Source organism: Macroventuria anomochaeta (assembly GCF_010093625.1).
Source record: "Macroventuria anomochaeta strain CBS 525.71 unplaced genomic scaffold BU25scaffold_58, whole genome shotgun sequence".
Classification (NCBI taxonomy): Eukaryota; Fungi; Ascomycota; class Dothideomycetes; order Pleosporales; family Didymellaceae; genus Macroventuria; species Macroventuria anomochaeta.
The window spans coordinates 50,640-74,426 of NW_022985419.1; the positions used below are offsets into that span (position 1 = coordinate 50,640).

Here is a 23,787-nt window from a genome sequence, read left to right on the forward strand (position 1 = left end):
TGTGCAGCACTTGGGCCAGTCTGAACGCATCGAAAAGGGGATTTCGAGAGTGCGTGATAGGGAAAAGGTTGGAGACGTCAGGGACGCCCCACTTCATCAAGAATCGGAAGGAGCAGCCTCGGTTCTCCAACCTACGTCTCCAGTGCGCTTCAGCTTGATCATTTGAACACCTCCAGGGCTACAGATAGACCAGGCTTCGGATAGACCACATGGATGCACATTTTGTGACAGGAAATTTCGTAAATTGGAACATCTAATGAGGCATATCCGGACACGTAAGTAACTCAAGCATCCTCTCAATGTCTACCGTCTGTAGGTGATTCAAATGAAGTAGTTTGACTTATCTTTACGCATAGATACAAAAGAAAAGCCTTACTCGTGTCATTGTGGATCTTCGTTTACTAGGCGAGATATCCTGAAACGCCACAGCCGCCTTGCTCATCAGGTTGCAGCGCAGGCGGAGGGTGACCGATCAAGAACTCGGGATGGTGACGCTGCGGCAGAGGCTGAAGGCATGCGATGCAGCTAGGGAAGCGAACGAATGGAGAACACAGTACGAGGCATTGAGACGAACATTACAAGGTGCGCTTGGACAGCATACTTGAAGACAGGTGGAATTTAGGTTAAGCAACCTGCAAAAGCCGAGAGCCCAGGCAGCAATTGGAGACATCGGGATTTGCCTTACCTAAGGGCGACTGGTGACGTCGATTCCGCGAAGACCTCCTCGCTGGGGTATAAACCTCGGGGATCTACGTTTGATCTCATCGACAACCTACAAACGACTTCCTAGCAGCATTGTACCCCAGACTAAGGAACATCATTTCTACGTAAGTAATGACTCTGCCACAACAAATATCTGGACTGGTCCTAAAATAGACAATTCAGCAACACACATGACTCGAAGTTATCAGAATCCTACAAGCACAATGGCCTCACTAGAGTACAACAACCCTCCTGGTGCCTCAACAAAGTTCGGTGAGCTCTGTCACTACTCCCAGACCGTCGACCTCGGCAACGGCATCGTCAAGTATGCCGGGCAAGGAGGCTGGGACCCCGAAACAGGAGACCTCGATGCCAACGACTCCACAAAACAAGTACAGCTTGCCATCGATAATGTCGACCTGATTCTGAAGGCTGCAGGTCTGCGTGGCTGGGAGGATGTCTATCTGCTGCGATCCTATCACACCAATATCCGTACAACATTCGACCCGGTTGTCGAAGCATTGAAGAGAAGGATTCCCAATCACAAGCCTGTGTGGTCGTGTATCGCCGTACCTCATTTGGCTTTCCCAACCATGCTGGTCGAACTTGAGGTGGAAGCTAAGCGCCAGGATCAATAGGTTTCGGAGAAAAGTCAACATGAAGTAGCCAAATGAGGGAGTTCTATGAGATGGTCGGAGTTCGTATTGTCTACTTGATAATCAAGAGTTGCTAGCAAAGGAAAGAATGACAACGGACTGCAGGTCTATAATCGTCTGATACTCAGTTTACAAGGTATAAACTCAAAGATCAGAAAGGAGCATTCCAATGAATCGAGTACCATACCGCCTCATCCTTAGCAGCTATGCACAATGCGCATACCCGCAACCACTTCAGCCGGAGGGAATTGCTGCGTATACGTAACGCTCGAGTCAATCCTCGTGTCTGCAAGACCAATCTTGAAATTCCTCATACTGTCACAGCTCCCGCTGTTCACGATGATCCTTGCTTCCTGATCCGGTTTGCTGTTCAGAGTTACAGTGCCAAATGTAGTAACCGTTTTTGGCGCGTTCTCCCAGGTGTCATTCAATGAAGCGGGTCGTTCCGTCTTCCACACATTGACTTGATGCGTCCCTGCTCCCGCGACGGAGTATCCAGCAGGAAACACGAACTCAAGTTGACATGCGCCACGGGCTGTTGCTGGAATCGAGCCGAACTCGACGTATTTGACGCGTGTGTCGGATGTCACGCAGAAGTCTGTCAAAGACGTGGATGGGTTCTCAAGAGGAGTGAATTCGATCATCTGTGTTGGATACGAAATTTGGCAAGACCGAGGTGCGGGTGGTCCCCGTGCGGTTGGGAGAGCAAATGTGGCGCCAAGGAGAGAAGCAAAGTAGACGAAGCTCATACCAAAAGAATGCATCTTCAGGAGTTCTTTGGAGTGGGTTATTTGATGGGTTCGAGGATTTGAAGTAAAGAGCAAAAAACGGGTTTAACAGTTTCCGGTGCTGCTGTTGAGATGATTGGCGATACTTGTGTGTGATGACGAGATAGCGAGCAAAGTAAGTCTGACTTTATATTATTGTGAGTAGTGTTCACAACCAGCCAGGTATCGTTGTAGGTCTATATTTAGAGGAATGTGAAGTTCCTTGTGAAGCTCCAACAGCCGCATTCTACCTCGAAAGCTTGGATGATCCAGACTTACCTTGCGGAGACGTACATCCTGTCTGCTCAGCCATGATTTCAGCAATCTGTGGCAGTACCCAAGAAGAGTCTGCGTAGATCAAACTCACCTTGGAGCTTTCGCGAAGCCTATCACCGATGGTGAGCAAAGCCACCTGGGCATCGCCAAAAGATCTCGGTTCTGGTAGGCGGGGCCACTCCTCCATCAATATGAAAGGGGCATAGCAGCAACAGAAAGAGGCTTAGAACTTGCAGCTGTCTCTTTGTTTAGCGAGAGCTGCGGCGTAATCACTGGTGAGCTCTGTTCAGCTGAACGTCTAGCCGCTTGGCAAGCTTGGAAGGAGACTTTACTGCGCCCTGATGTCAGCCCGTGTGGCAGTACAACAAGCAGTCGGATTCTGAGTTCTCAGTATACGTTCAGCTTATGACTCTAAGACCAGGACCGGAACCACAGACAACCGAAAGAAGTAGTGGAAAAAGACCTGGTTGCAACAGCCAACTAGTGCACAGGCACCGCAAGTTTCCGTCAGGAGTATTGAGAAAGGTAGTCAGATCCAGCCAGGAATCATCTGACTGGACAAATAGTCAATTACGCTGGAAAGCGTAAAGTTTGGATCGTATTCGAAAGAAAACGTAAATATGGCAACGTGGGCAATAGAAGGAGTGTTGCAGTGAATGCAATAAGTGAAGGTGTAACCGCGCAGGGCAGTAAGTCAGGGGCAACCGCGCGAAGCAGTAAAATCAGTATATTCTGTTATGTTGTTTTGTGTTCTGTCTCTCTCACTCGACCCCCAGCGGGGTCTGTTTACATGACGTATCTGTTGTTCAGACAGAAAGTGCTATTGGAACAGGCAAGAGCACTGCACCAGCACACGTGGCAGACATGACCGCTTCACTCCATAAACCGTCACAAGGAGGGTTTATAGCTCTCGCGCCGAGCTTATCTGTAACTTTTGTGCCTCTGCCTCAAGAGCCCGTATCTGCAGACACAAATACGTGACAACTCTCAATTGATCCTTCTGTACTGCGCAGCTTACGTACATGTGGATGTCGCTTGTCTTCTCCAGATAGTCTGTTCCGCTGTTGCACTGTTGTTAGACCATGAGATATGGTGACGGCACTCAGACTCACTAGATCGACTTCAGTGCTTTCTCGTAGATTTCCATCTGTAGCAGCATTCTCGCTGCGTCTCGCCTTGTTACAAAATAGCGTCGTAACCGCTTGAGTACCTCCAGATCGTTTTCGCAAAAGGGAGCAAGCGATATATACACCTTAGGGGTTATTGGCTGCTCAGCTTTCGCCGTAAAGTAAAAGCCTGGACCACGTTCTGCTCCACTTTGAGGAAGCACATCCGGAGCGTCGCCAATGAAAATCATCCAGAAGTCTTGCACGTCCTGAATAACTTCAGCACTGTACATCGACAAGTCGTGTCGACCTCCAAGGGTGAGAGCATCCATGGGGTACTCGATGCTCGTGTTAGGCGCCCGAGTGTAGATCTTGATCCGTGACTTCTGTGGCGAGATAAGATCGAATGAAAAGATGTGGATCTCCATGCTCCACTTTGCAGCCGCCTCACGGAGATACGCCTGCAGCGGCTCGAACTTCAATGATTGGTATCGCTCTTCAGGGAGACTTTTAATTGCACTGTAGACAACCTCTGCCTTGGAGATACCGAGTTCTTGTGCTCTGAGGCCAGGAAACATGTACATCTTGACAATTGGCCCATGTCTGTCGATGTCCCGTGTAACAAAAGTGCCAGCGACAGGTGCGACTTTGAAGTTATTCTTCTCTGCCATCTTCATACGGTCCAGTCCAGCTTGCTTGGTACAATAGGCTCGCTTGGTAGAATGGTCTTGGTGAAGTGACAGTACCACTCAAGATCGAGTCCAGCCACAAGATCTTGGCTTTTGAGACGCCTAATCCAGAGATCAGTCTCGAAGTGGTTGAGCGGGTCGGCTTTGGTTCCAGCAAAGGGGCCAATCGGTTCGAATGAAGTGCGGATCACACCTTTGCCCCCAAGTCCACATTCCCAGCTGAAGTCAAGAGGGGTACCGTCTGGAGTGTGGGGGCTGCGCCATCGCAGATGCCCGTTATGGTCTGGTACCGGACCAAGTTTAGGGATAATGTGAATGGCAAAGAACAGAAGCTCGTTATACTATTCTATCCTCTTGTAGCCAGCGTGCTCCAGCAGTACCAATAACTGGACCCCTATCTTTTCCCACCAGAACTGATGGTCGCTGTTACGACTTGACAACAGAGTTGATAATGTCGATGGGCTTTCGCTCGTGTGGGTTACCACCTCGGTCACCCAGATCTGTCGAACTGCGAACTTTGACCTTTGAGGGATGATTGTTAGCGGATTTGTTGTCGTGAGGGAGAGAGAAATCATTTGATACTATCGCGTTTGACCCAGAAGTTTGCCTGGTCTCAGCAGCCAGCTTTCCAGTAATTACGGGCTCTCTGCTGGTAGTAGAATCCTGTATTGCCAATCTCGTCGCAGAACGTAGGCGGCAAGAGACTAGAGCTAGTCTCTGGGTATAGGCCAGCATTCGGGTCAGACGCGGCAGGGTCTGCCATACACCGGAGCTCATTTCGTACTGAGAATAAGAAGATTGCAGACTTTTCAGCCTGATGAAAGTGGCTATCAATTATACACATCGCAACCTTGGCTCCTTTCTGTTGCGCCTGTTTTCTCGATCCCCGCGGACTGTTGCATGAAAACCATGAGGCGGGCTGCTATCTAGAGCCACTCCAGAGTTTGACCGTGCCGTGTTCCTCGTCCTGCAAATGATTGACACTGGAACCCACATTGTCGTGATCATTCGTGGGGTTGTACGTCGCGTCACATGCATCTTGTGCGTGAACCGCAGTTCGTGCCTGTGGGGCATGTTGGTGGTAATACCTGCCAATTGCAAAGCAAGAGTATCTTCGCTAAAATCATTCGGCCAGCAGAACTGGGCTATGCCATGCCTGATTCAGGTACTCCGAGGCGATCCAGCCCGTCTCAAGGCCTACTTCTTCATTCGACACGGTACGGGCATGGCAACGGAACGTGAGAGGCAGAGGCGTGTGGGAAGGGCTACCGAAGAGGAGTCTCGGCTTCCTGAGGACACTTTGCTTGAGTGTTTCGTTTTGTTCTGAGAGAATTGGCGCGCTGAGAGAGCGCGTGGTATTTCCAAGATTCTTTTCCTTTGCTAGCCATGTCTCCATTGATTCTTCTTCGAACCTTCCAGGATCTAGTTGTCACGCATCAATGTTTCAATCATGCGACGTGCTACGGCCTTGGGACACTGCGGATGCTGCCTTCAATTTGCTGCATACCTCGCAGCATATCAAACAGTTCCAAGCCGAGTAAAGTTCCTTGTATGCGTCGTCATCGTAACCTTGGATGTCAAGAAAGACTTCGAGGAAGGAAGTGTGTGCTGACCACGATTGACACGTTCGCGTCATCGGCCCTCCCGAGATGCCGAGTTTGAGCAACCGAGCGGAAGATCGTCTTCACCTTTTCAATAATTCATTGACATACAACTCCATCATGGTGCAAGCAACAGTCGTCAACAAATGGGGTGAAGCACCCAGGTACCAAACCTTGGATCTTTTTTCACCAACAGAATCCCAAGTCCGCATCAAGGTCCTTGCAGCCGGCTTACCCACTCTCGTCCGCTCCCGCGCAGCAGGCTAGCACTTCACTACAGCCGGTACCTCACCCTTCTCCGCCGTCAAGCAGTAGCTGAGGCAGAGGGCCATAGTGTGGTGAAGGATGCTTCGTGCGCTTGTCTCTTTGGCATGGAGGAAAGCGCGAGTGGGCTGATTTGCGAGGGGTTCGAATCCGATAGACCTGCGTAAGGTGCCTAAAAGTGTGTCAGTAAAATGTGCAGACAGACAGGTAAAATGTCTTTGAGTGCGGTCTGAGGGATGTTGAAACTTACGATACACTTTGCGTGCTGCCATGTCTCCACTATGCCTGCGTTGGTAACAAGGTGCGCAATGATGCGTCTGAAAACTTCTGGTGGCAGGTCCAACAGCTCCATCTTTGTGGTGTGGGCGATAAACGGAGATAGGTATGGAAGTTGCGAGGTGGAGTGGGTGGGTGTAAGAGTGCGCGCAAGAGCAGGTGGTTCGAAGTGAAGGTACCGACCCTGCTACTTGACCTTTACTCCTAGCAGCTGTTTTTATTTTCCACTTGTGATAGAGCGCCCCACGGGTGAGGCTTGCGTTGGCTTTGCGAAGGGTTTTGTAAAACTATCTCGACTCAATAACACCAAGACTCGTGTCTCGGTGTATTGTGCATATGGGTTTACATTGTATTGGTTCGGCCCTAAAGTCCATCTCTCTCACCAGTTCAGAAGCTCAGAGATCCACACCATCGACGGCGAATTATTTTTCGGCGTTTTGATGTGTACGGGGTGGTTGCTTTTCCGCATGGCCTTGCGCGATATCTCGATCAACCCAGGCCGTACATCCCAATAGTTTTTTTTCGCGGATTTTCGTGATAATTTACCGCATATGTGGGATCAGCACCATACCGAGGCAGGAGTTGTAACACAACTGGTTTGTTCTCTTGCACTGCTGCCCATAGTGGACCATTACTGTTCTCCCGTGGGCAATATCCGCCAGGACTGGCGCCCGTGTCAAGAAGCATCTTCACCAGCTTGAAGCTACCATATTTCACGGCTGATTTGAGTGGGTAATCCCTATAGGTGCCCATGGTGTAACTGCGATGCAGTGCAAGATAGCCATCTCTTAAAAGTGAAAGTGCCGTTTCATGATTGTCGCGTTGGCAGGCATCTTCGAAGACATCTGCAATCTGGATGATGTCTTCCATACGCCGCATGAAAAGAGGAGCATACGATACATGCTTGTCTTACATTGCGAAGGCTGACGGAATCCATTGGGAGATTGTTGTGGAACTAAACGACGAGCCGCCGTATTCATCGTAAACTCTGAGGAGTAAGAGTTCAGTCTTTGCACGTTTTCCAAGGAATGCAGTTTATGGCGCTCTTGAAGTACCTCTCGAACTTTGCCATAGGATACTTGTATCGGTCCTTCTCGAAGAGTTTGATAATAGCTTTGACAATATCAACGGCAGCTGCAGCGGCAACAAGGTGATGTTCGAATTTGTTCTGAAAATACGGTAGAACGTTACGAAATTTCGCGGACATGTCCGATACCTTGGCCATCAGCATACTCCAGACTTCGGTTCGATGCTCCACAACAAGGGTATACAACAGTTGCGTATGGTGCTGACGACTGCCGTATTCGTCTTCAGCAAGTCTTGCATAGACGCGGTCAGGGATACCCCGAATGAATGTAGGAAGAAGCATGAACGCCTTATAGTGTGTTTGTACGGTAGCTCAGATAGAGTGCCATGTTGTTTTTGAGAACCTGCCGGCCGTTATTTATTTTCTTGAGGGAGGCTCGAATGTGCTGTCTGGCAAAGATCTCGTAGTCGATACAACTACGAAACGTACGGTTGGTGCCTCGATGCTTCCAAGCCAGTGCCACACCAGCGCCGGTGACGAGGTGCTTGATGACGAGTTGGAACACTTCTGTCGGCAGGTTCAACAGCGTCATTGTATGTTTCGAGACGTATCCGATTTGATGCGTCGAACGAGCTCGTGGAAGGTCGGTCTTGTATGCGTAAAGCACGGCTGTCCGAGTAAAGGAGCGTGAAGCCGGCGAGGGCCTCCTGTTTCCAATGAGTGTGCCATCGTGCCAGAACCCGCTTGAACGAGCTTTGCTTGGCTGGCTAGTCAACACCCACCTTCACGCACTGAGGCATACGCACCAGCACAAACATCAGAAGATGACCCTGCCGGACAGGGTACGTCACATAGCCTTTATTCGGTAGAGTATTCCCTGCTATATCAAGTTGTGATGGACAAGGTCGTGAGGTGCAGTCAACGTTTGTATGCTGGGCCAAAGCAAGAGGCTGCTGTGATTGACTGTTGTAGCGTAGCATAGCTCAGTACGCCCAGCAATGCTACGCCTGGTACCAAGACTATTGTGACATCTCCATGCTCGTAGCATGCAACCTGTTAGGACATCTGATACCGAAGGTACTCTTGTGTTACGTTGGCGACTTGACAATGAACATTGTAGAAAGGGGTGAAAGGCCCGGATGCGTCGAATCACAAATGGTCAACAACCATCCAACAGCAACTCCCTCGCCAAGATCGGAATGCATGCTCTTTCCCAGACATTTGGCGGCGCTTTCTTCCATTACAAACTTTTGCAGCAAGCCTCGGCACGTTCGATTCTTGTCCTACATGAAAATCCAGATCTAGGTTAGTCCACTCGCGCTCGGATATCCCAAAATTCCTGGTTATTCTCTTGGCTAGAGGTCGGCGTTGCAAATTGTTGGAGAAGAAGTGGAGAAGTCCTGGAGTTTTGATGTAGCGTGGGGGTCATGTCTTTGAGGAGATGCCGCTAGAGATGCGGCCGGAGAGCCGCACGAGTCAAGGCCCGATGATGATGCTTGGAGAGCTTAGTCGGACATACAAGGGAAGGGTAAAGTATTACCCTATGCTTCATATGAGTACTGGAGTTGAGCTGAGAGCTTTCAGCAAGGGTTCGCAGCTTCGCTTGCCCACTGCAAATCTATGTCAGGCCTGGCCTGTCAACTGTCGTGTAACGTCGGAGCCTGGAGTCCCCATGGCACTATGCCCCGTGTCTCGCCACCCGATAGATTGTGAGCCCTCTAGCAGAGCCTCAAGAGCCAAGGATGAATGTAACCCCACACGAAGCGGAAAGAGCGTGGGGCGTAGCGTTCAAAGCGGCAAATCAGACTTCGCAAGGCGCCGAAATCATTCCTCTTTCAACCTCTCAGAACCTCATCCGACCTTCACCCGCGGTAGCAAGGCGGGTCAGCACAACTAGCGGCGTCTTTCTTGCATGCGGCTCAACAAACTTGCAAGATACACTAGTGTTGAGCTCGAAATCCTGTCAGGTGAGTTGTCAGCGCATTGCATGAAGCAACAGCAGCCTTCGAGACCGCGGCAGCTGCACAAACAACACCAAGCCACCCTCTACCAGGCGGTACACCCGACGTTCGAACCACCCGCACAACTCATGCACTCAGCATAAACAGCAGCCTCGAGGCGAATGGCAGCACGCACTACAGTCGGGTCAAGCAGTCTCATTCATAGGATCAACGGCGCCGTTGACGCTCGAATTCCCCGCATTCTGCACTCTACCAGATTAGGAAACGGAGCCGCTGTTTCATAGGCGCGTGCAATGCTTGGCTACCAGGCCTTGAGAAAATCCTGCCCAGCGCGAGATGAGTGATGTAACGGTGAACTGGAGGCGTGGGGTAAGTGTGGTAACAACATGGAGGTCCCGCAAAACAGGCACTGGGGTCGGCACATGGGCACGGAGACGTGTACCCGGGTCAGAGTATAAGAGCTGGATGATCACTATCTGGCAGGAGACACGATTTGACGTTTCGAAGTCGGTCGCACTCCTTTTGTTGTGGTTCTGAAAATGGTCGACATCAAGAAAAATATCGAGATGGATACCCAGGGCCACGAGGTCGCGCCAAAGTCGGCCCACAGTGGGCTCGCCGGCAACATGAGCCCGGAGAAGAGGGCTGCGGTTGAGAAGAAGCTGAAGCGCAAGCTTGATGCGCGATGCTCGCTATTCGTGTTGATCTACATCATGAATTACCTCGACCGCAACAACATCGCTGCTGCGCGTCTTGGTGGTCTGCAGGAGGATCTTAACATCAACAACACCCAGTATGCGACATGCTTGTCCATTCTGTACGTGGGGTACATCTGTAAGCCAAAATAATGTTCGATCAACAGTTGCGTATTCTAATATTTCGCCAGTGATGCAAGTTCCCTCCAACATGATCATCAACCGCATCCCCCGTCCCTCCATCTACATCGGCGTCGTCATGCTCATCTGGGGTATGATCTCGACCTTGTCCGGAAACGTGACCGACTTCGCCGGCATGGTTACCATCCGCTTCTTCATTGGTTTCGTCGAGGCTGCTTTCCTCCCCGGTGCCCTCCTCATCCTGTCCAAGTGGTACACACGCCGCGAACTCACACTCCGCAACGCTATCCTCTTCTGCGGTAACCTCATCTCCAACGCCTTCTCTTCGCTCGTCGGTGCCGCCGTCCTGTCCAACATGGAGGGTACCCTCGGCCACCGTGCCTGGAGGTGGTTGTACTGGATCGAAGGTGCTGCTACAATGGCCATCGCCATCGCCGCGCTGTTCATCCTGCCCGATCTTCCCCACAACTCCCGTGGCTTCACTGAGGAGGAGCGCGCCGTCGCTGTCCTCCGCATGACCGAAGACGTCGGAGAAGCCGATGAGGACAGCGCCGAGGAGTCCGCCTTCGCTGGTCTGATCATGGCCGTCAAGGACTCCAAGATCTACGTCCTGATGCTGACATTCACCGCCTACGTCGTCGGTCTGTCTTTCAACGCCTTCTTCCCAACACTCACCCGCACCCTCGGCTTCGGCTACATCACCACCCTCCTCATGTCCGCGCCCCCGTGGGCGTTCGCCTGCGTCGTCTCACTCATCAATGCGTGGCATGCTGATCACACACAAGAGCGTTTCTGGCACATCGTCGGCCCCATTCTCGGTGGCCTCGTCGGTTTTATCATCTCCATGTGCACGCTCAACACCGCTGGTCGCTACGTCGCGCTGTTCCTGCAGGCCTCCGCCTACGCTGGATTCATCGTGTTCTACTCCTGGATCTCGTCCTCCTTCCCTCGTCCTCCTGCTAAGCGTGCCGTCGCTATCGCCATGGTGAACGCCTTCTCGCAACTCGGAAACATTGCTGGTTCGTACGTGTGGAACTTACCCGACAATGGCTACAGGGGCAGCTACGGTATTGTTACCGCTATGTTCGGTGTTACGATTGTCGGGTGCTACATCTTCAAGCTTATCTTGACCAACCTGAACAAGAAGCTCGATGCTGGCGAGACTGCTTGGGAGACGCACGGTGATGTTGCAGAGCACACTGCGCAGATGGAGGGTATGACTGTCGAGGAGGGGCAGAGATTGATGAAGGGATACAGGTATCTCGTCTAGGCGGGTTCTGTACAAGCAGGAACCGAAGGAAATCAAGTTTGAATGTTACTACGATATATACCCACGCAATGATGAATGCATCTATCGAACCCATATGTCTTCTCTCTTGACCGAGGGAATGTTTGACAAGTTCTCGAATTGCTGATACCAGATACATCGCACGACCCAACACGCCTTCTTCATATAACCCTTGTCGCTATTGACCTTGACACATCTGCAAAATAGCTACCAAGCCTTGCCAAACCAAAAAGCTCCACACTCGGTCCATTGCCGCCGCACCTCGGTCGACACTGAACCGACAGAGCTCCAGAGCTACCCCACCACCCCTCATACTTCTCATGCAATCCAAGTTCCACCAAACTTCTTTACAGTGCAACCTCACCAGAAATTGCCACTTCCTCTATCTCCAGCCCGTTCCTCTTCCATTCCGCTCAAGTCGAATCGTGACGATGGCATCAACAGACCAAGGTCCCCGCCGCATCGGCCAATGGCTGTACCTGCGCCCAGAATGCATCGACGAGTACAAGAAGTGCCACGCAGCCGTGTGGCCAGAAGTGCTGGAGCAGATCAAGGATAGCAATGTGCGGGACTGTACGACCCCCGTTCCCACTCTATTCTGATACCTATCTCCATGATCATTCGCACTGTCGCCGTTCCCTCTCCTCCATGTCCGCCTTCGCGCCCGTTGTAAGAACGGGCAGCTCCAAATACAACGTCACCAACAATGCAACCAGACTAACATTCCCGCTCTAGATTCGATTTTCCTGAGCTTGGAACCGAGACCAACGCTCTTCGCCTCCTTTAAATACGTCGGCAACGCGTTCGACGAGGATATGGCGCGCATGGCGGCGAACCCCAAAGTGCAAGAATGGTGGCGCATGACGGATGGGATGCAGGAGAGCCCCGTCGAGGGCGCGGTGGGGAGCAAGGATGGGCCTGGGTGGTGGGGACAGACGGAGGAGGTGTTTTATGTGGAGTAGAGGTAAAAGGAAAGTTGGGACGATGCCACGCGGCCTTTGTCAATCTCTTGAACATCTGCTGGCTTGCCAGAAACGACAATCAAGTTGTGTAAGGGTGCGCGTTTGTGAACATGTGGATTGAACTATGGGAATGATATACAAGGAAATGGTATCCACCTGTCCTCCTACAATTGCGCACCAGCTCGAGCCGTTACAGAGCAATACGAAAAAGTGCGGTTCCGCTTGCGCTCTGCGCCTTACAATCGGCCATGTCGCCAATGCCGTCCTATTGCCTGACAAGCAAGTCCACTGCTGTCTGCCTCTTCTCTCTCCTCTTTCCTCTCTTCTCTTCTTCTATCCGTGTATCTCCAAAAATCGACGTCGCTTAGTTGACAACGTAGTCAGTGCTGGTGTCACCAACCCATGCGTACCACGTGGCGATGATGACGTTCGCGACAGCCCAGATACCAGCGTAACCCGCAGCGCCGTTGAACTCAGCACCGTTGAGCGTCATGCAGCGCTGCACTGTATTAGCAACCAGGAAGAAGCTCAAAATCCACGTCTGCTGAATGAGTGTCCTGGTGCGGCGACCAAAGTACCAAAAGTTGTGCTTCAGCGTAGCCTGCAGATCCGCGGTACTCGCATCGAAGTTGGCCACCGGCGTCGCCTGACCAGGCTGCACCTGCGCGGCGATCGAAGGGTTAAGAAGGAACTCCTTAGCCGCGAAACCCGCGGTGAAGATTTTGGCTGCGACGCTGACCGGGGTTTCGAGGTGTGCGGCTTCGAGCGTGGGGATGTCGAAGTAGGTGATCAGGAAGTAGTTCATCCAGCCGGTCTTGAGCCCGCCCCAGATCACAACGACATAGACGCAGATGGCGAGGAGCGCGTTGGAGAACTGGACTTGCACGCTGTTCAGCAGGAAGCGGTTCCGCAGGGGTACGCTGGCGCGGTGGGCGGGTGCCCTGGGGCGCAGAAGGTAGGTGGGGATGGCAATCGAGAGGATCTCGATGATCATGTGCGCTGCGACCGTGAGGGTGGAGATCTGGTAGTAGGTGGACAAGAGATACGCGTAGGGCGCGTTGGTGAGGAGTGTCAAGGCCGAAACATCGTAGACTGCGCGCGTTAGGCACGATCAACTAAGACTGCACGTCCTGTACTTACAGTCGTACCCGACCGCCCAGGTGGCATAGATGGTCAAGATCTTTGTCATGAGGCGCGCGACCGGGCTGTACAGGCTGTAGACATCGTCGTCGGCGGGTACCTTGCTGACGTAACCAAGCTCAGGTGGTAGAAAGTTTGCTGCAGTCTGCCACAATAGTGTGTTGATGCCCAGATTGAGCACTACGAGGATGGGCACTCGCAGAGGCGCAGGAAGGCGCGACCGCCGCGGCCTACGCGCCGGGATGACTGTGGCGTCGTCGCGTTCGATAATATCTGCCATTGCGCGTTGTTTTGCGCTTTTTGCGCGATTGCGGTAATGCAAAGAACGAATTGGAAGGAAATGCGCCGCGTGGGCTGTGGTGGGGTGGGTGTTGTGGGAGGCTGGGGTGCAAGCCGTCGCGCCTGCGCGAAGTTTGTTTGGGGGACGTCATCATGGAGACATGTGGCCAGTGCGCAGTTTCCCTTTGTTTGGGCCACCATCACACCGGCAGTCATTGTTCCATCATTGTTGATACTGAAAAGAGGAGACCTTTTATTGTATTGCATACATCTAGTTCATCACCATGCTGCCGTCATACCCGTCCTCCCTATTCTAGATGGCAAGAAGAGGCTAGTATTACAACCCAGTATGAACCTCACAACTCCCCAAGCCAACAATGCTAAACTCGAACGCAATGAGCCAACAGATGCAAGAACGTGCCGAGTGCTGAGATGCCTTGGTCGTCATAAAAAAATCAAAACGCAATAGTGTTACAGGAATAGGCCGTTGCAAAATCCAAATGGTGACTTTTGTGCGGCAGAACATTAGTTCTTGCCACCTCTCCTCCTGGGGTTGGCCTGCCCGCGCTTTTTGGTGGGTGTCTTCGGCGACTCGCCCTCGATGTACTTCAGAAGCTCGTCGATGCTGCGCTGGTCGACACCACCAGTACCACGGCGGGTCTGAGGACCGCCCACGGTGTTAGCGTGCTCGCTGACTGTTGGTGTAGCAGCAGCTGGGCGGAGAGGGTTCCTGCCGGTTAGCTGGACGCGGCGGATACGACCAGCAGCAATGTCGTTGAGCTGCTTCTGCTGGCTGACGGCGCTCTGTGTGAGCTGCTCCAACCAGCTCTCAGCCTCCTTGGTGTTGCGGTCTTCAGCACCAAGAACCTCCTTGAAGATGTTGTACGACTCGCGCATGCGGTTGACGGCACCGCGCATGTCCTTGTCAAGGGCAAGCGACTGAGCAGTCTGGAAGAGAAGGGTGGCAGTGTTGATGGAGTTCTTGCCAGAGACATCCTCGCAGATAGCCAAAGAAGCCTCAAACCAGATGCGCGACTCGTGGTACAGCTTCATGGCCTGCAGCATGACAGCAGCGTTGTTGAGAGTGGTGATCGAGTCAGGGTGGTCAGCTCCGTAAATGATCTTCCACAGGTCAAGAGCGTGGCGTACGTAGACAAGCGCGCCCTTGGTGTTACCCGAGGCGTGCTCGAACAGACCCAGGTTCAGATAAGCAAGAACGGTGTCAGCGTGGTCAACACCGAGGGTGCGCTCGGAGACAATGACAGCCTTGTGGGCAAGCTCGAGAGCGGACGCCTTGTCCTCCAGGTTGAAAAGGAGATTAGACAAGGTGTGGTAGGCACGAGCGACCTCAGGGTGCAGCACACCATAGATCTGTTCGTGCAGCTGCAGAGACTCGAGGAGCAGCTCCTGGCCAAGCTCCTTCTGGTCCTGAGCAACGGACATACGGCCGGCCTCGAGGGCCTCCTCAGCCAACAAGCTCTTGGGCGAAGCCTCCTTCACAACGGGGACGATGTTCAGGACGTCGTCAGCGTGGAAGGTCTGCGCTGTGCGAGCAGGAGCAGGGCTCTCGGTGCGAGGTGGCGAAGCCTGCTTGTTCTTGTTCTTTTTCTTGCTCGAAGTCGAGTTGCCGTTGGTCTGAGGAGCAGGAGCAGGCTTGGCAGCGAGGACGCTGACGAGAGCCTCCTTTGTAAAGGCGTATTGCTTGCTCTCCAACTGCAGACCAAGCTTGAGCGAGACCTCACGGAAGAGCTGCAGTTCCTTGCCGGTCTCAACCCAGTTGCCGCCGAGGGCGTTGAGGTTGTAGCGGTAGCGGAGAGCGATCTGTGCGACGACCGCCTTCTTCAAGGTCTCGGGGGTGAGCTTCTCAAAGCTGAAGTCAGCCTCAGGGTAGATGGACTTGAGGCTGCTGTCAGACTCAGCAACGGGCTTGGGGTTCGCCTCTGCGCCAAGCAAGCAGTTGAGAAGGTGTGCAACGCAGGCAGCGGCGAAAGGAGCAGGAATGTTACGAAGCTTGGAGTTGGCGAAGTGCTTGAAGCCACGTGCGATCATCTCCTGGATGACAAGGCGCTTCAAGGCCTGGAGACGCGGGTCAGGTTTGTCGGCAAGCTCAGCGATCTTTCCGAGGTAGCGGATGTTGACACCACGCTTGTGCAGGAGGGCGCTGAGAGACTGGCCGTCCATGGGGAAGCCAACCTCGCCGTCCTTGAGCTCCTGGATCAGGCGAGGAAGAACCTCGGATTGCAGGTGCTCGCAAGCAGCGCGAACCTCAGCCTCGTCCTTGGCCCACTCAGCCTTGTCCTCCTCAGACTGCGGGTTCTGGCCAGAGAAGACGTCAGGGTTGAGAGCGAAATTGAAACCAGAGATATCGACACGGTCCTGCTCCTCTGCCTTCTTCTCGGGCTCAGCCTCGCCGTCAGCCTTCTTCTCGGTCTTTGCAACCTTCTTGTCGGCCTTCTTATCGGTTTTCTTCTCCTCCTCGTCCTCATCTGACGACTCTTCCTCTTCCGAAGACTCCTCTTCCGAAGATTCCTCAGAAGACGATCCTTCCTCTTCTTCAGCCTTCACAGCCTTCTTCACTGGTGTCTCCTCCCTTGCGCCCTTCTTCTTCTCAAGCTCGTTCTTGACGTATTCGCGGAGCTTCTGGCGGCCGTACGACTCAACAAGCTCGGGGCGAAGAGTGGCCATGCGGTGAGGGTAGTCCTTCTCGGAAGACTTAGTCTCTCCCTCCTTGGCCGGCTCGCTCCAGTGGGCCTCAATCCAAGCAACATCGAGGGGAGTGAGGCGGTAGAGGTCGAGAGCGTAGCGCCTGCCATCAGTACCAATGAGCCCCTTGGTCTCAACACTACCCTCCAGCTCGTGCCTGACGTTGTCCTTGTCCCATACAGGGTGCTTCTTGACGCGCAGAGCCTTCGACAGCTGCTCGAACAGGGGAACGAAGGACTTGTCGTCGGCGACGATCTCCTTGCCCTCGACCGCACCGTAGTCGATCTGGTGCTCGCCAGGGTCGCGCTGCTTGAAGATACCGGGAACGATGCTCTGTCCAACAATGCGCTTTCCAAGGTAGTCTACGACGACAGTTCCTGAGGTGAACAAGTTGGGGATGTCCAAGTTGTTGACGGCGCGAACACCAAAGACGTCCTTGCCGACGGCTACGCGAGCAGCCTCGTCACCACCCTCAGTGCCGAAAGTACCGACACCGTCCGCGCCAAAGGAGTAGAAGATGTTATTGTAAACAAAGATCTGGGCGTCCTTAGCTTCTGTAGGGTTGAGAGGCGCAATCTCGCCGCGAGCTACGAGCATCGCACCACGTGTCGCCGCATCGTTGTAGTCAGCGAATAGTTTCGATGTGAGGCGCTCGCGGAAGACACGATCGTGGACAGCCTCCTTGGGCATTTCCCGTGTCGACTGGAACTCCTCATTCCAGTCACGAAGAGTCTCTGTGTTCTCAACGCCCGAGATGAGGTAGCTCTCTTGTGTTCGTGCGAGGTCTGGCTGATGTGTGGTAAGAGCGGAGGTGGGCGCGGGGACCAACCAGGGGTTCGCGGGGATGGCGTTCGAGAGCTGGAAGATGGTGAGGAGCTCTTTCTTTGCGTTGTGGTCGAGCAGCTTTTGGAAGGAGTCGTTAAAGGAGGGCGAGATGGCCTCGAGCAGGTTCAGCAGCGAGTGTGCCTGGCGCGCCTTGGGTCCATCACGAGGCGAGGGGTCAAAGCTGGCATTTGACGACTTGTTAACGTAGAAACCAGAGACGTGGGAGGTGATGTGGTGCTGCTCGTTCTCGTTGGTGTTGACGACCAGGTACATCAGGTGGCCCTTCGATCGCAGGTGGTACGGCGGGGGGTTCCATGGCGACACGGCGATGGACTTGATGGTCTTGGGCGCGGGCTCCTGGACGGGAGGAAGCAGGCTCTTCACAGCCCCTCCAGCCTTAAAGTCGTAGTCGGCCAGCGGCGACTGCTCAGGGCCATCCTCTTTGGGCTTCCCTGACTGGTCGAGTCCCACTGTGTCATGCAGCGAAAGACCAGCCAAGATGCCGTGCAGCGCATCTGTGCGGTCACCGGCAGCGCCAATCAGCTCACGCACGCGGATGACGTGTAACCGGGCCTCCTTCTCAGTGTATGCGTCCTCCACCAGCGTCAGGACAGAGTCAGCCTTCAGCCCCTCCACCTCGGACAGCTCCACGTAGTCGTTGATACGCTTGCCCTCGTGCTCAAGGTGGAAGCACGAGTACTGGAAGGTGTGCGGCATCTCAATTATGGACTGACGCAGGTCCTGCACCTGCTCGGCAGTCGAGATAGTCATCTGCGTCTCGAATGGCTCATGAGGCAGCTTGATGGTGATCTGGAAGATGCCATTGGCACCCTCCTCCTCCGTCTGCTCTACCTCGCCATTGGTGTTGTTGTTCTCGACTGGCGCTTGAGCAGCCTCTGTGGATGCATTGTCGTTAGCCATGGATTGCTCTAGCCAATAGTTGTGGTGGTAATGTTTATTTGTGATGATGTCTATGTCGTGTGGGGGAGAGCTCACCAGGCTTGGTAGCGTCAGACATATTTCCACTCGGCAGGAACGACTACAACAGCAATTACTTTGGAAAAGAACGGCTGCAGAAGGAAGGAACGGATAGAGATGATGAAGATAATATACACGAGAAGCGCATCAATGTACAATGACGCCCTCTGGAGATGGATAGAAGTGTTGTTTTGGAGTATCCAGCTGTCACCGTACGAAGGCGAAAAAAGTTCGTCTGCGCACGCCGGCTATTCCCGCTAAGACATGCATGCACCCCGAGGCCAACCCGCTCAGCTTCAGCCCTCCACGACCAGGGTCCTGCCGAAAAACCGACCCATCAGCAGCCAGGCGGATCTCCCATGTAGCTGGGTCTGGGGCAGACTGACAACGTCTTTTAGGTGTGTGGTCTCAGGTTCTGAACACTTCACTTTCACGACAGCGGCAGTGTCCAACTTCGTGATGCGGTGACTCTTGCCGTCGCCCTTAGCACGCGGGCAGCTTCTTGGCCCGCACGGGCTGTTTTCAGGTAGATGGCACGCGTCGCCATGCCCACACTGCTCCATCGAAGCATTGCCCTTCTCATCGCCGTGCACCTCTCTTTTGTCGCAATTCAGTATTTCATTTCGTTTCCTTCTCTTTCCTAGTCAATTGAGTGTCTAGACCGCCGTCTCCTGCCACGTGTGCCCTCACGCGACAGCCCGGGCCGGCACGCCATAATGTTAATACTACGACCCGTATTGAGGAGTGTCATTGCGCGGTCCCAGGTCGCCAAGAAACAACCGCCATTCTTGCACAGATTCCAGCAGGCTGGTCGTGTGGGGATCCAGCATCAGCTCCCGCGATTTCTTACTGGCCAGTCTGGACCACCAACGCCTGGCAATGATGCACCCAATCCTGTCGACGATGCAACTGAGAACCAAAAGGAAGATGAAAGAGAAGCAAGAAAAGAGAAGTGGAAAGGCACAGCGTTCAAGATGTTCGAGGCTGCAGCAACCACTGGAGCGAGTATCTTCATCCTAGCTTGTGTTGGTATCACTTATACCAGGTACTACAAGTGGAATGTGCTCGAAAAGATGGAGAACGCTTTCCGCGAAGGCGACCCGGTGCTTGACCTCGCTGCGACTGGTAAAGAGATCCCGCGTGATCCTTCAATGCGTGAGATTGAGAAGCATGACGACGAGGGCTATGACCGATGGATACCACGTGATGAGCAGGAGAAGATCGATAAAATCATCAGTGGTGAAACGAAAGGCCGCTACCATCTACTTCTCGGTGAGAAGGGCACCGGAAAGAGTTCCATGCTCATCGACGCCATGTCTAAGATTAACGGTGAAGGCTGCTCGATGATGGAAGCCCACGCCGATCTTGAAGTATTTCGTGTTAGACTTGGACGCTGTCTCGACTTCGAATACCACGAAGACAACATCGGCTCTCTGTTCTCTATCCGCGGTCCCCGTGACGCTGGTGCCATCCTTGACATTGAACGCGCTTTCAACAAGCTGGAAAAAGTTGCCCTCCGCCGACGCGCAAAGATAGGCCGCCCACTGATCCTGATCATCAACCAAACGCATCTCATCCGCGACGACGAAGATGGCCGAGACCTTCTCGAACTCATCCAGCAACGCGCCGAGCAATGGGCAGCCTCGAACCTCGCAACCGTGATCATCAACTCCGACAAGTACTGGGTCTTCGAGCGCCTGAAGCAGTACGCAACTCGCATGGAAGTTCATCAGATCAAGGACCTCACCAAAGACCGCGCTATGCAAGCTCTCCGCAACTACCGAATGAAGTACTGGAATGAGCGAACACCAAACAGGGTGCTCGAGGAAGTGTACGACAAGATAGGCGGCCGTCTTACCTTTCTCAACCGTGTTGCGAAGTCCGAGGATATGTTGGCCAAGTGCGACCACATCTGCGAGATGGAAAAGATATGGTTCCTCAACAACTGCGCCATCTTGGGTGAGGAGATGGACGACGATGTCATGGACCAGCAGAAGTACGCTGTAAGTCGTCAACCCTTCTCCCCACCTAACCCAATTGTCAACACAAATCATAGTTTGGATGATACTGACATACGTGATAGTCCACAGCTATGGTCCTAGCTAACGCCCTATACCACCGCTACAACAAAATGGACACCACCTACGACTCCAAAATCGGCCATATCCTTCCCGAATTCCCACTCCACCGGGCGCGCTTCATCATGACGCGCTCGGACTTCATCCGGCAGCACCACGAACTGTCCATCTTCGCCATCGATTCGCATGCTATGGTGAGAGCGGATAGTGTGCCGATGCAGAGGGCGTTCAATGAGATTTGCTCAGAGCCTGGGTTTGAGAAGTTCCTCGAAGCTACCCTTGACCGCATTGGTGATATTGAATCTCTCGGCCGTACTAAGGAGCTCACTTTCAAGGATCTGTGGGATGGCGGGAAGTACAGGCTCACCACCAGGAACAAGAAGGGGGAGGAGACGGGGAGCGTGGAGATGGAAACCGTGGAGAAACCTGAGAAAGACGAGGAGGATGGTGAGGACGATGATTAAGAGAAAGACGGTTGGACTGAGGTGTAAGATAGTAGGATGACCAACATGACCCGCTGATTGATGAGTATTGGCAAGCGTGTCTGGTCCGCGGATGTTTTCATTGCGTTTCTTTTGTTGGTGCTGGTTAGACGGTGAGTATACCCGTCTTGAACACCCTTTGCTTTTGCTTGCTTAATTTTGTTTTTCGAGCAATATTCACATATTGGTAGAGCTTTCCAGACATTGAGAGTTATTTTGATGCATTATCGAACCGGGTTGCTCGCCTCCGAAACGCCGCGTCTACGTTGGGATATACCGCTAACAATAGCTCAAAATACGCAATACCTTCTCCCATCATGCCAATAGTGAAACAAGAGTAAAAAAGGAAACTCTCAAGAGGCTGTACGCCTCACTACCGTTCAATGCTAGTGCATCGCCGTGCTTCGTACCGTGCGACCTTACACACGCGCTGCAGCGTCAGGAACTGCGTGTGTCGGCGGTGGCTGCGCTGGCATCTCCACCGCGCCATCAACATCCCTCTCAGTCTCAAAACTCGTAGGCTTCTCAGCAACACCCTCATCCGCTTTACGCGCATGCGTCGACTTCGGCCCAAACTTATCGATATGCGCCAGCGAATGCCACAGCAGCCACGTACTGAGGAAAGTGAACACCATCCCCGGCCACAAGAACACCACACTCGCAATCGCCCGTCCATTACTAGCGTACTTCATCGGACTCCCACCATACTCCGCTAACAACCTCCCCGCAGTACTTGCATCCGTGCCTGTTACGTATGCTGATTTTGTGGCGACGATGTACGTGTATGCCAGCGCGCAGGAGAGGGTGAGCATACATGCGAAGACAGAGCAGGCGCGCCATGCGATTTTCACAGCGCGTGATTCATGGCGTTCCGGCCAGAACAGGTCGAAGAAGAATGCCGCGCCGAAGATAGTGGCGACGAAGATGCCGACGAAGATGTTGTAGGACGCGATGCCGACAAAGTTGTTGTTGTGGACTGTGGCGCCGGGGGAGTGGAGAGCGACGAATTTCTGTTGGTCGACATAGTCTAGCCTAGTCAGTGATTTGTACGTCTTGCTTGAGGAGGGGGGAGGGGAGGGGGCGTACCGGACAGAGCTGCAGTACCCAGCGACTCAGAAACAACGGTCAGGATCATAGCGCCTTGGTATATGCCGAATTTTGTGCGGCGCAGGTGGTAGTCTGTGTTGCCGAACATGTAGCTGCTCTTGAACTTGCCCCATTGCATCTCCTTCAGGTCGAGGCCCCATATTACCGTCATGTTGGCGGTTATAGTAATGTGTTGTTCGTGGGAGGTGAGACTGGGTCACCAGATATCTGGTGGATGGGTAAAGTCTGTTTGCGGTGGAAGCAGCCCCGGTCTTCAAAGGGGACCAGAAGCGGAAGCTACGTTTGGTGAACCAGAGAGAAGGCGGTGTCCACGACTTCGATAGAGATAGCAGCGCTGGAAGAAACGCGAGTTAATGGGAGAAAGACGAGAGCTGACAGCGAATGTCAAAAGACAAAAGTAAATGCGACCTAACAACCCTTCATTCCTAAGCACCTACGTATGCGCCCTCACCATCACAAATCACTATTCCCGTCTCCACACCAGCATCACCGGACAAGGGGGCATGCGCCGATCCGCCTCCATCCAGTTTAAGATTTTCTTCACAGAGGTTATCTTCACCAGCAGCCGGTCTCTTCGGAAGACGCCATTTCCCTAAATATCCAATCACTACCGGCGCCTACAACCTTTCGCAACGCGTCGCACGAAAACAGTGCTGATAAAAGCGGCCCCCGGCCACGGGACGTCGAAATGGCGAGTGAGAGTTAAGGCGGGAGAAGATCTGTTTCTGCTTGCGGGCGGCGACGTCATATTCGATGTGCTGGGAAACCGCGCTAGGGCTGCGCTAGTGGAAAGCTTGGTGGGGCATGAACGGGCGTGGCGTCATTGCTTGTTCACTTGACGATAAGGGAAGGGGACTTACTCTGACATTGTGACAGTTCAGCTCCACTTGGGACAAATGCGGGAGGTTGGGGGTAGCGGTGACTCCAGATACGAGATCTGAGGAAGGTCGTGTTCGATAGTGAGGGTCAGCATGCACATGTCAGGTCTCTTCCCCACGTTCGTATTTGTGCGTGAACGCCAGTTCGTGTGTAAGGACAGGACCTCCTACGTCGCGATCATGGCTGGATGAAATGAAGCGTCGCATATTCTTTCTGGACCTCATCTGTGAACCTTACGAGTCCGCGACTTACCTGACCACCTGTCAAAGTTCGATGAACCCGGACAATACAATTTGGTAATATGCCCCTTCAAAACATGACTTTTCGCTCTGCTTTCTCAATATGCAGTGGTCAAGTTCAATTTCCATCGTGGTAATTCCTTCGTTCATTTCTTGTGTCATTTCAACTAGCTGTGCATCGCTCGTCACTTCGCCAGAGACAGATCAAGCAATGAGTCACGATGGGCTCTCCCTTCACTTCCATTTCACCGGATCTGTTGGTTTCGGGCAGTTTCCATCTCATGTCTAATTAGATTGTTTCTTTGTGTCTTGCTTGTGTCTTAGACAACGAGCAAACCTCTTTGTTTTTGTTGCCTATAGATAGGCAGCTTCTGCTTGCAGATAGATTCAATTCAATTCATCTCATCTTTGCACTCAGTGCTGGTTCAACAAGGTTGTCGGCTCCGTTGAGCGCATTCATCCGATAATTGAGATACGCAGGCAAACGTTTCACAAAAATTTGCTCTGTGGATATCCTGTGCTCTTCCGCGAAGGCACCGATTGGCTGTTTCGCAAGAACCTCGTAGTCGAGAGCAATCTGGAAAGTTGTTGAACCAGCACTGAGTGCGAAAATGAGATGAATTGAATTGAATCTATCTGCAAGCAGAAGCTGCCTATCTATAGGCA

General features: G+C 52.9%; 11 protein-coding genes across 11 annotated transcripts; 5 read left to right on the plus strand and 6 right to left on the minus strand.

Moving 5' to 3' along the window:
* Positions 1-196: 196 nt before the first annotated feature.
* BU25DRAFT_354833 (uncharacterized protein) lies at positions 197-529 on the plus strand (the record flags this gene model as incomplete). The annotated part of the gene is made up of 2 exons (XM_033703529.1): positions 197-275; positions 357-529. Coding segments are annotated over 2 exons (252 nt in total), but the record flags the coding sequence as incomplete, so codon positions are not given.
* A 232-nt stretch (positions 530-761) lies between these two features.
* Positions 762-1,448, plus strand: BU25DRAFT_240868 (endoribonuclease L-psp family protein). The gene is made up of 2 exons (XM_033701523.1): positions 762-827; positions 886-1,448. Exon 2 carries the CDS (start codon positions 894-896, stop codon positions 1,338-1,340), a length of 447 nt encoding a protein of 148 aa, XP_033555435.1. The 5' UTR covers positions 762-827; positions 886-893; the 3' UTR covers positions 1,341-1,448.
* BU25DRAFT_495895 (uncharacterized protein) lies at positions 1,391-4,178 on the minus strand (the record flags this gene model as incomplete). The annotated part of the gene is made up of 4 exons (XM_033711893.1): positions 1,391-2,133; positions 2,405-2,511; positions 3,424-3,462; positions 3,514-4,178. 4 exons carry the CDS (start codon positions 4,176-4,178, stop codon positions 1,556-1,558), a joined length of 1,389 nt encoding a protein of 462 aa, XP_033555436.1. The 3' UTR covers positions 1,391-1,555.
* Positions 4,179-5,640: 1,462 nt separating this feature from the next.
* BU25DRAFT_426633 (uncharacterized protein) lies at positions 5,641-6,333 on the minus strand (the record flags this gene model as incomplete). The annotated part of the gene is made up of 4 exons (XM_033708433.1): positions 5,641-5,878; positions 5,909-5,970; positions 6,085-6,233; positions 6,312-6,333. The coding sequence occupies 4 exons, from the start codon at positions 6,331-6,333 to the stop codon at positions 5,641-5,643; spliced, it is 471 nt and encodes a 156-aa protein (XP_033555437.1).
* A 493-nt stretch (positions 6,334-6,826) lies between these two features.
* BU25DRAFT_483194 (uncharacterized protein) lies at positions 6,827-7,706 on the minus strand (the record flags this gene model as incomplete). The annotated part of the gene is made up of 3 exons (XM_033711167.1): positions 6,827-7,097; positions 7,251-7,325; positions 7,393-7,706. The coding sequence occupies 3 exons, from the start codon at positions 7,704-7,706 to the stop codon at positions 6,827-6,829; spliced, it is 660 nt and encodes a 219-aa protein (XP_033555438.1).
* A 2,185-nt stretch (positions 7,707-9,891) lies between these two features.
* Positions 9,892-11,431, plus strand: BU25DRAFT_354868 (MFS general substrate transporter; the record flags this gene model as incomplete). Its single annotated transcript, XM_033703534.1, has 2 exons — positions 9,892-10,159; positions 10,212-11,431. The coding sequence occupies 2 exons, from the start codon at positions 9,892-9,894 to the stop codon at positions 11,429-11,431; spliced, it is 1,488 nt and encodes a 495-aa protein (XP_033555439.1).
* A 345-nt stretch (positions 11,432-11,776) lies between these two features.
* Positions 11,777-12,546, plus strand: BU25DRAFT_379944 (L-rhamnose 1-epimeras-like protein). Its single transcript, XM_033704211.1, has 2 exons — positions 11,777-12,022; positions 12,185-12,546. The coding sequence occupies exons 1-2, from the start codon at positions 11,881-11,883 to the stop codon at positions 12,409-12,411; spliced, it is 369 nt and encodes a 122-aa protein (XP_033555440.1). The 5' UTR covers positions 11,777-11,880; the 3' UTR covers positions 12,412-12,546.
* On the minus strand, positions 12,512-13,928 carry BU25DRAFT_443889 (uncharacterized protein). The gene is made up of 2 exons (XM_033709389.1): positions 13,552-13,928; positions 12,512-13,503 (listed from the first exon to the last, which is right to left on the minus strand). The coding sequence occupies exons 1-2, from the start codon at positions 13,829-13,831 to the stop codon at positions 12,776-12,778; spliced, it is 1,008 nt and encodes a 335-aa protein (XP_033555441.1). The 5' UTR covers positions 13,832-13,928; the 3' UTR covers positions 12,512-12,775.
* A 139-nt stretch (positions 13,929-14,067) lies between these two features.
* On the minus strand, positions 14,068-18,727 carry BU25DRAFT_379952 (uncharacterized protein). The gene is made up of 3 exons (XM_033704212.1): positions 18,499-18,727; positions 18,277-18,439; positions 14,068-18,255 (listed from the first exon to the last, which is right to left on the minus strand). The coding sequence occupies exons 2-3, from the start codon at positions 18,277-18,279 to the stop codon at positions 14,356-14,358; spliced, it is 3,903 nt and encodes a 1,300-aa protein (XP_033555442.1). The 5' UTR covers positions 18,280-18,439; positions 18,499-18,727; the 3' UTR covers positions 14,068-14,355.
* On the plus strand, positions 18,728-21,146 carry BU25DRAFT_379954 (uncharacterized protein). Its single transcript, XM_033704213.1, has 2 exons — positions 18,728-20,339; positions 20,420-21,146. Exons 1-2 carry the CDS (start codon positions 19,053-19,055, stop codon positions 20,876-20,878), a joined length of 1,746 nt encoding a protein of 581 aa, XP_033555443.1. The 5' UTR covers positions 18,728-19,052; the 3' UTR covers positions 20,879-21,146.
* On the minus strand, positions 21,145-22,279 carry BU25DRAFT_240935 (uncharacterized protein). The gene is made up of 2 exons (XM_033701524.1): positions 21,983-22,279; positions 21,145-21,923 (listed from the first exon to the last, which is right to left on the minus strand). Exons 1-2 carry the CDS (start codon positions 22,152-22,154, stop codon positions 21,316-21,318), a joined length of 780 nt encoding a protein of 259 aa, XP_033555444.1. The 5' UTR covers positions 22,155-22,279; the 3' UTR covers positions 21,145-21,315.
* Between the last annotated feature and the right edge of the window lie 1,508 nt (positions 22,280-23,787).

Bases quoted from the DNA above. Each gene is read 5' to 3' on its own strand.
- BU25DRAFT_379944 (XM_033704211.1), top strand. From the start codon at position 11,881: ATGGCATCAACAGACCAAGGTCCCCGCCGCATCGGCCAATGGCTGTAC. The intron at 12,023-12,184 runs GTACGACCCCCG...TTCCCGCTCTAG, and splicing joins GGATAGCAATGTGCGGGACT to ATTCGATTTTCCTGAGCTTG.
- BU25DRAFT_240868 (XM_033701523.1), top strand. From the start codon at position 894: ATGACTCGAAGTTATCAGAATCCTACAAGCACAATGGCCTCACTAGAG.
- BU25DRAFT_443889 (XM_033709389.1), bottom strand. From the start codon at position 13,831: ATGGCAGATATTATCGAACGCGACGACGCCACAGTCATCCCGGCGCGT. The intron at 13,504-13,551 runs GTAAGTACAGGA...TAACGCGCGCAG, and splicing joins CTGGGCGGTCGGGTACGACT to TCTACGATGTTTCGGCCTTG.
- BU25DRAFT_240935 (XM_033701524.1), bottom strand. From the start codon at position 22,154: ATGACGGTAATATGGGGCCTCGACCTGAAGGAGATGCAATGGGGCAAG. The intron at 21,924-21,982 runs GTACGCCCCCTC...TGACTAGGCTAG, and splicing joins GGGTACTGCAGCTCTGTCCG to ACTATGTCGACCAACAGAAA.
- BU25DRAFT_379954 (XM_033704213.1), top strand. From the start codon at position 19,053: ATGTTAATACTACGACCCGTATTGAGGAGTGTCATTGCGCGGTCCCAG. The intron at 20,340-20,419 runs GTAAGTCGTCAA...CATACGTGATAG, and splicing joins TGGACCAGCAGAAGTACGCT to TCCACAGCTATGGTCCTAGC.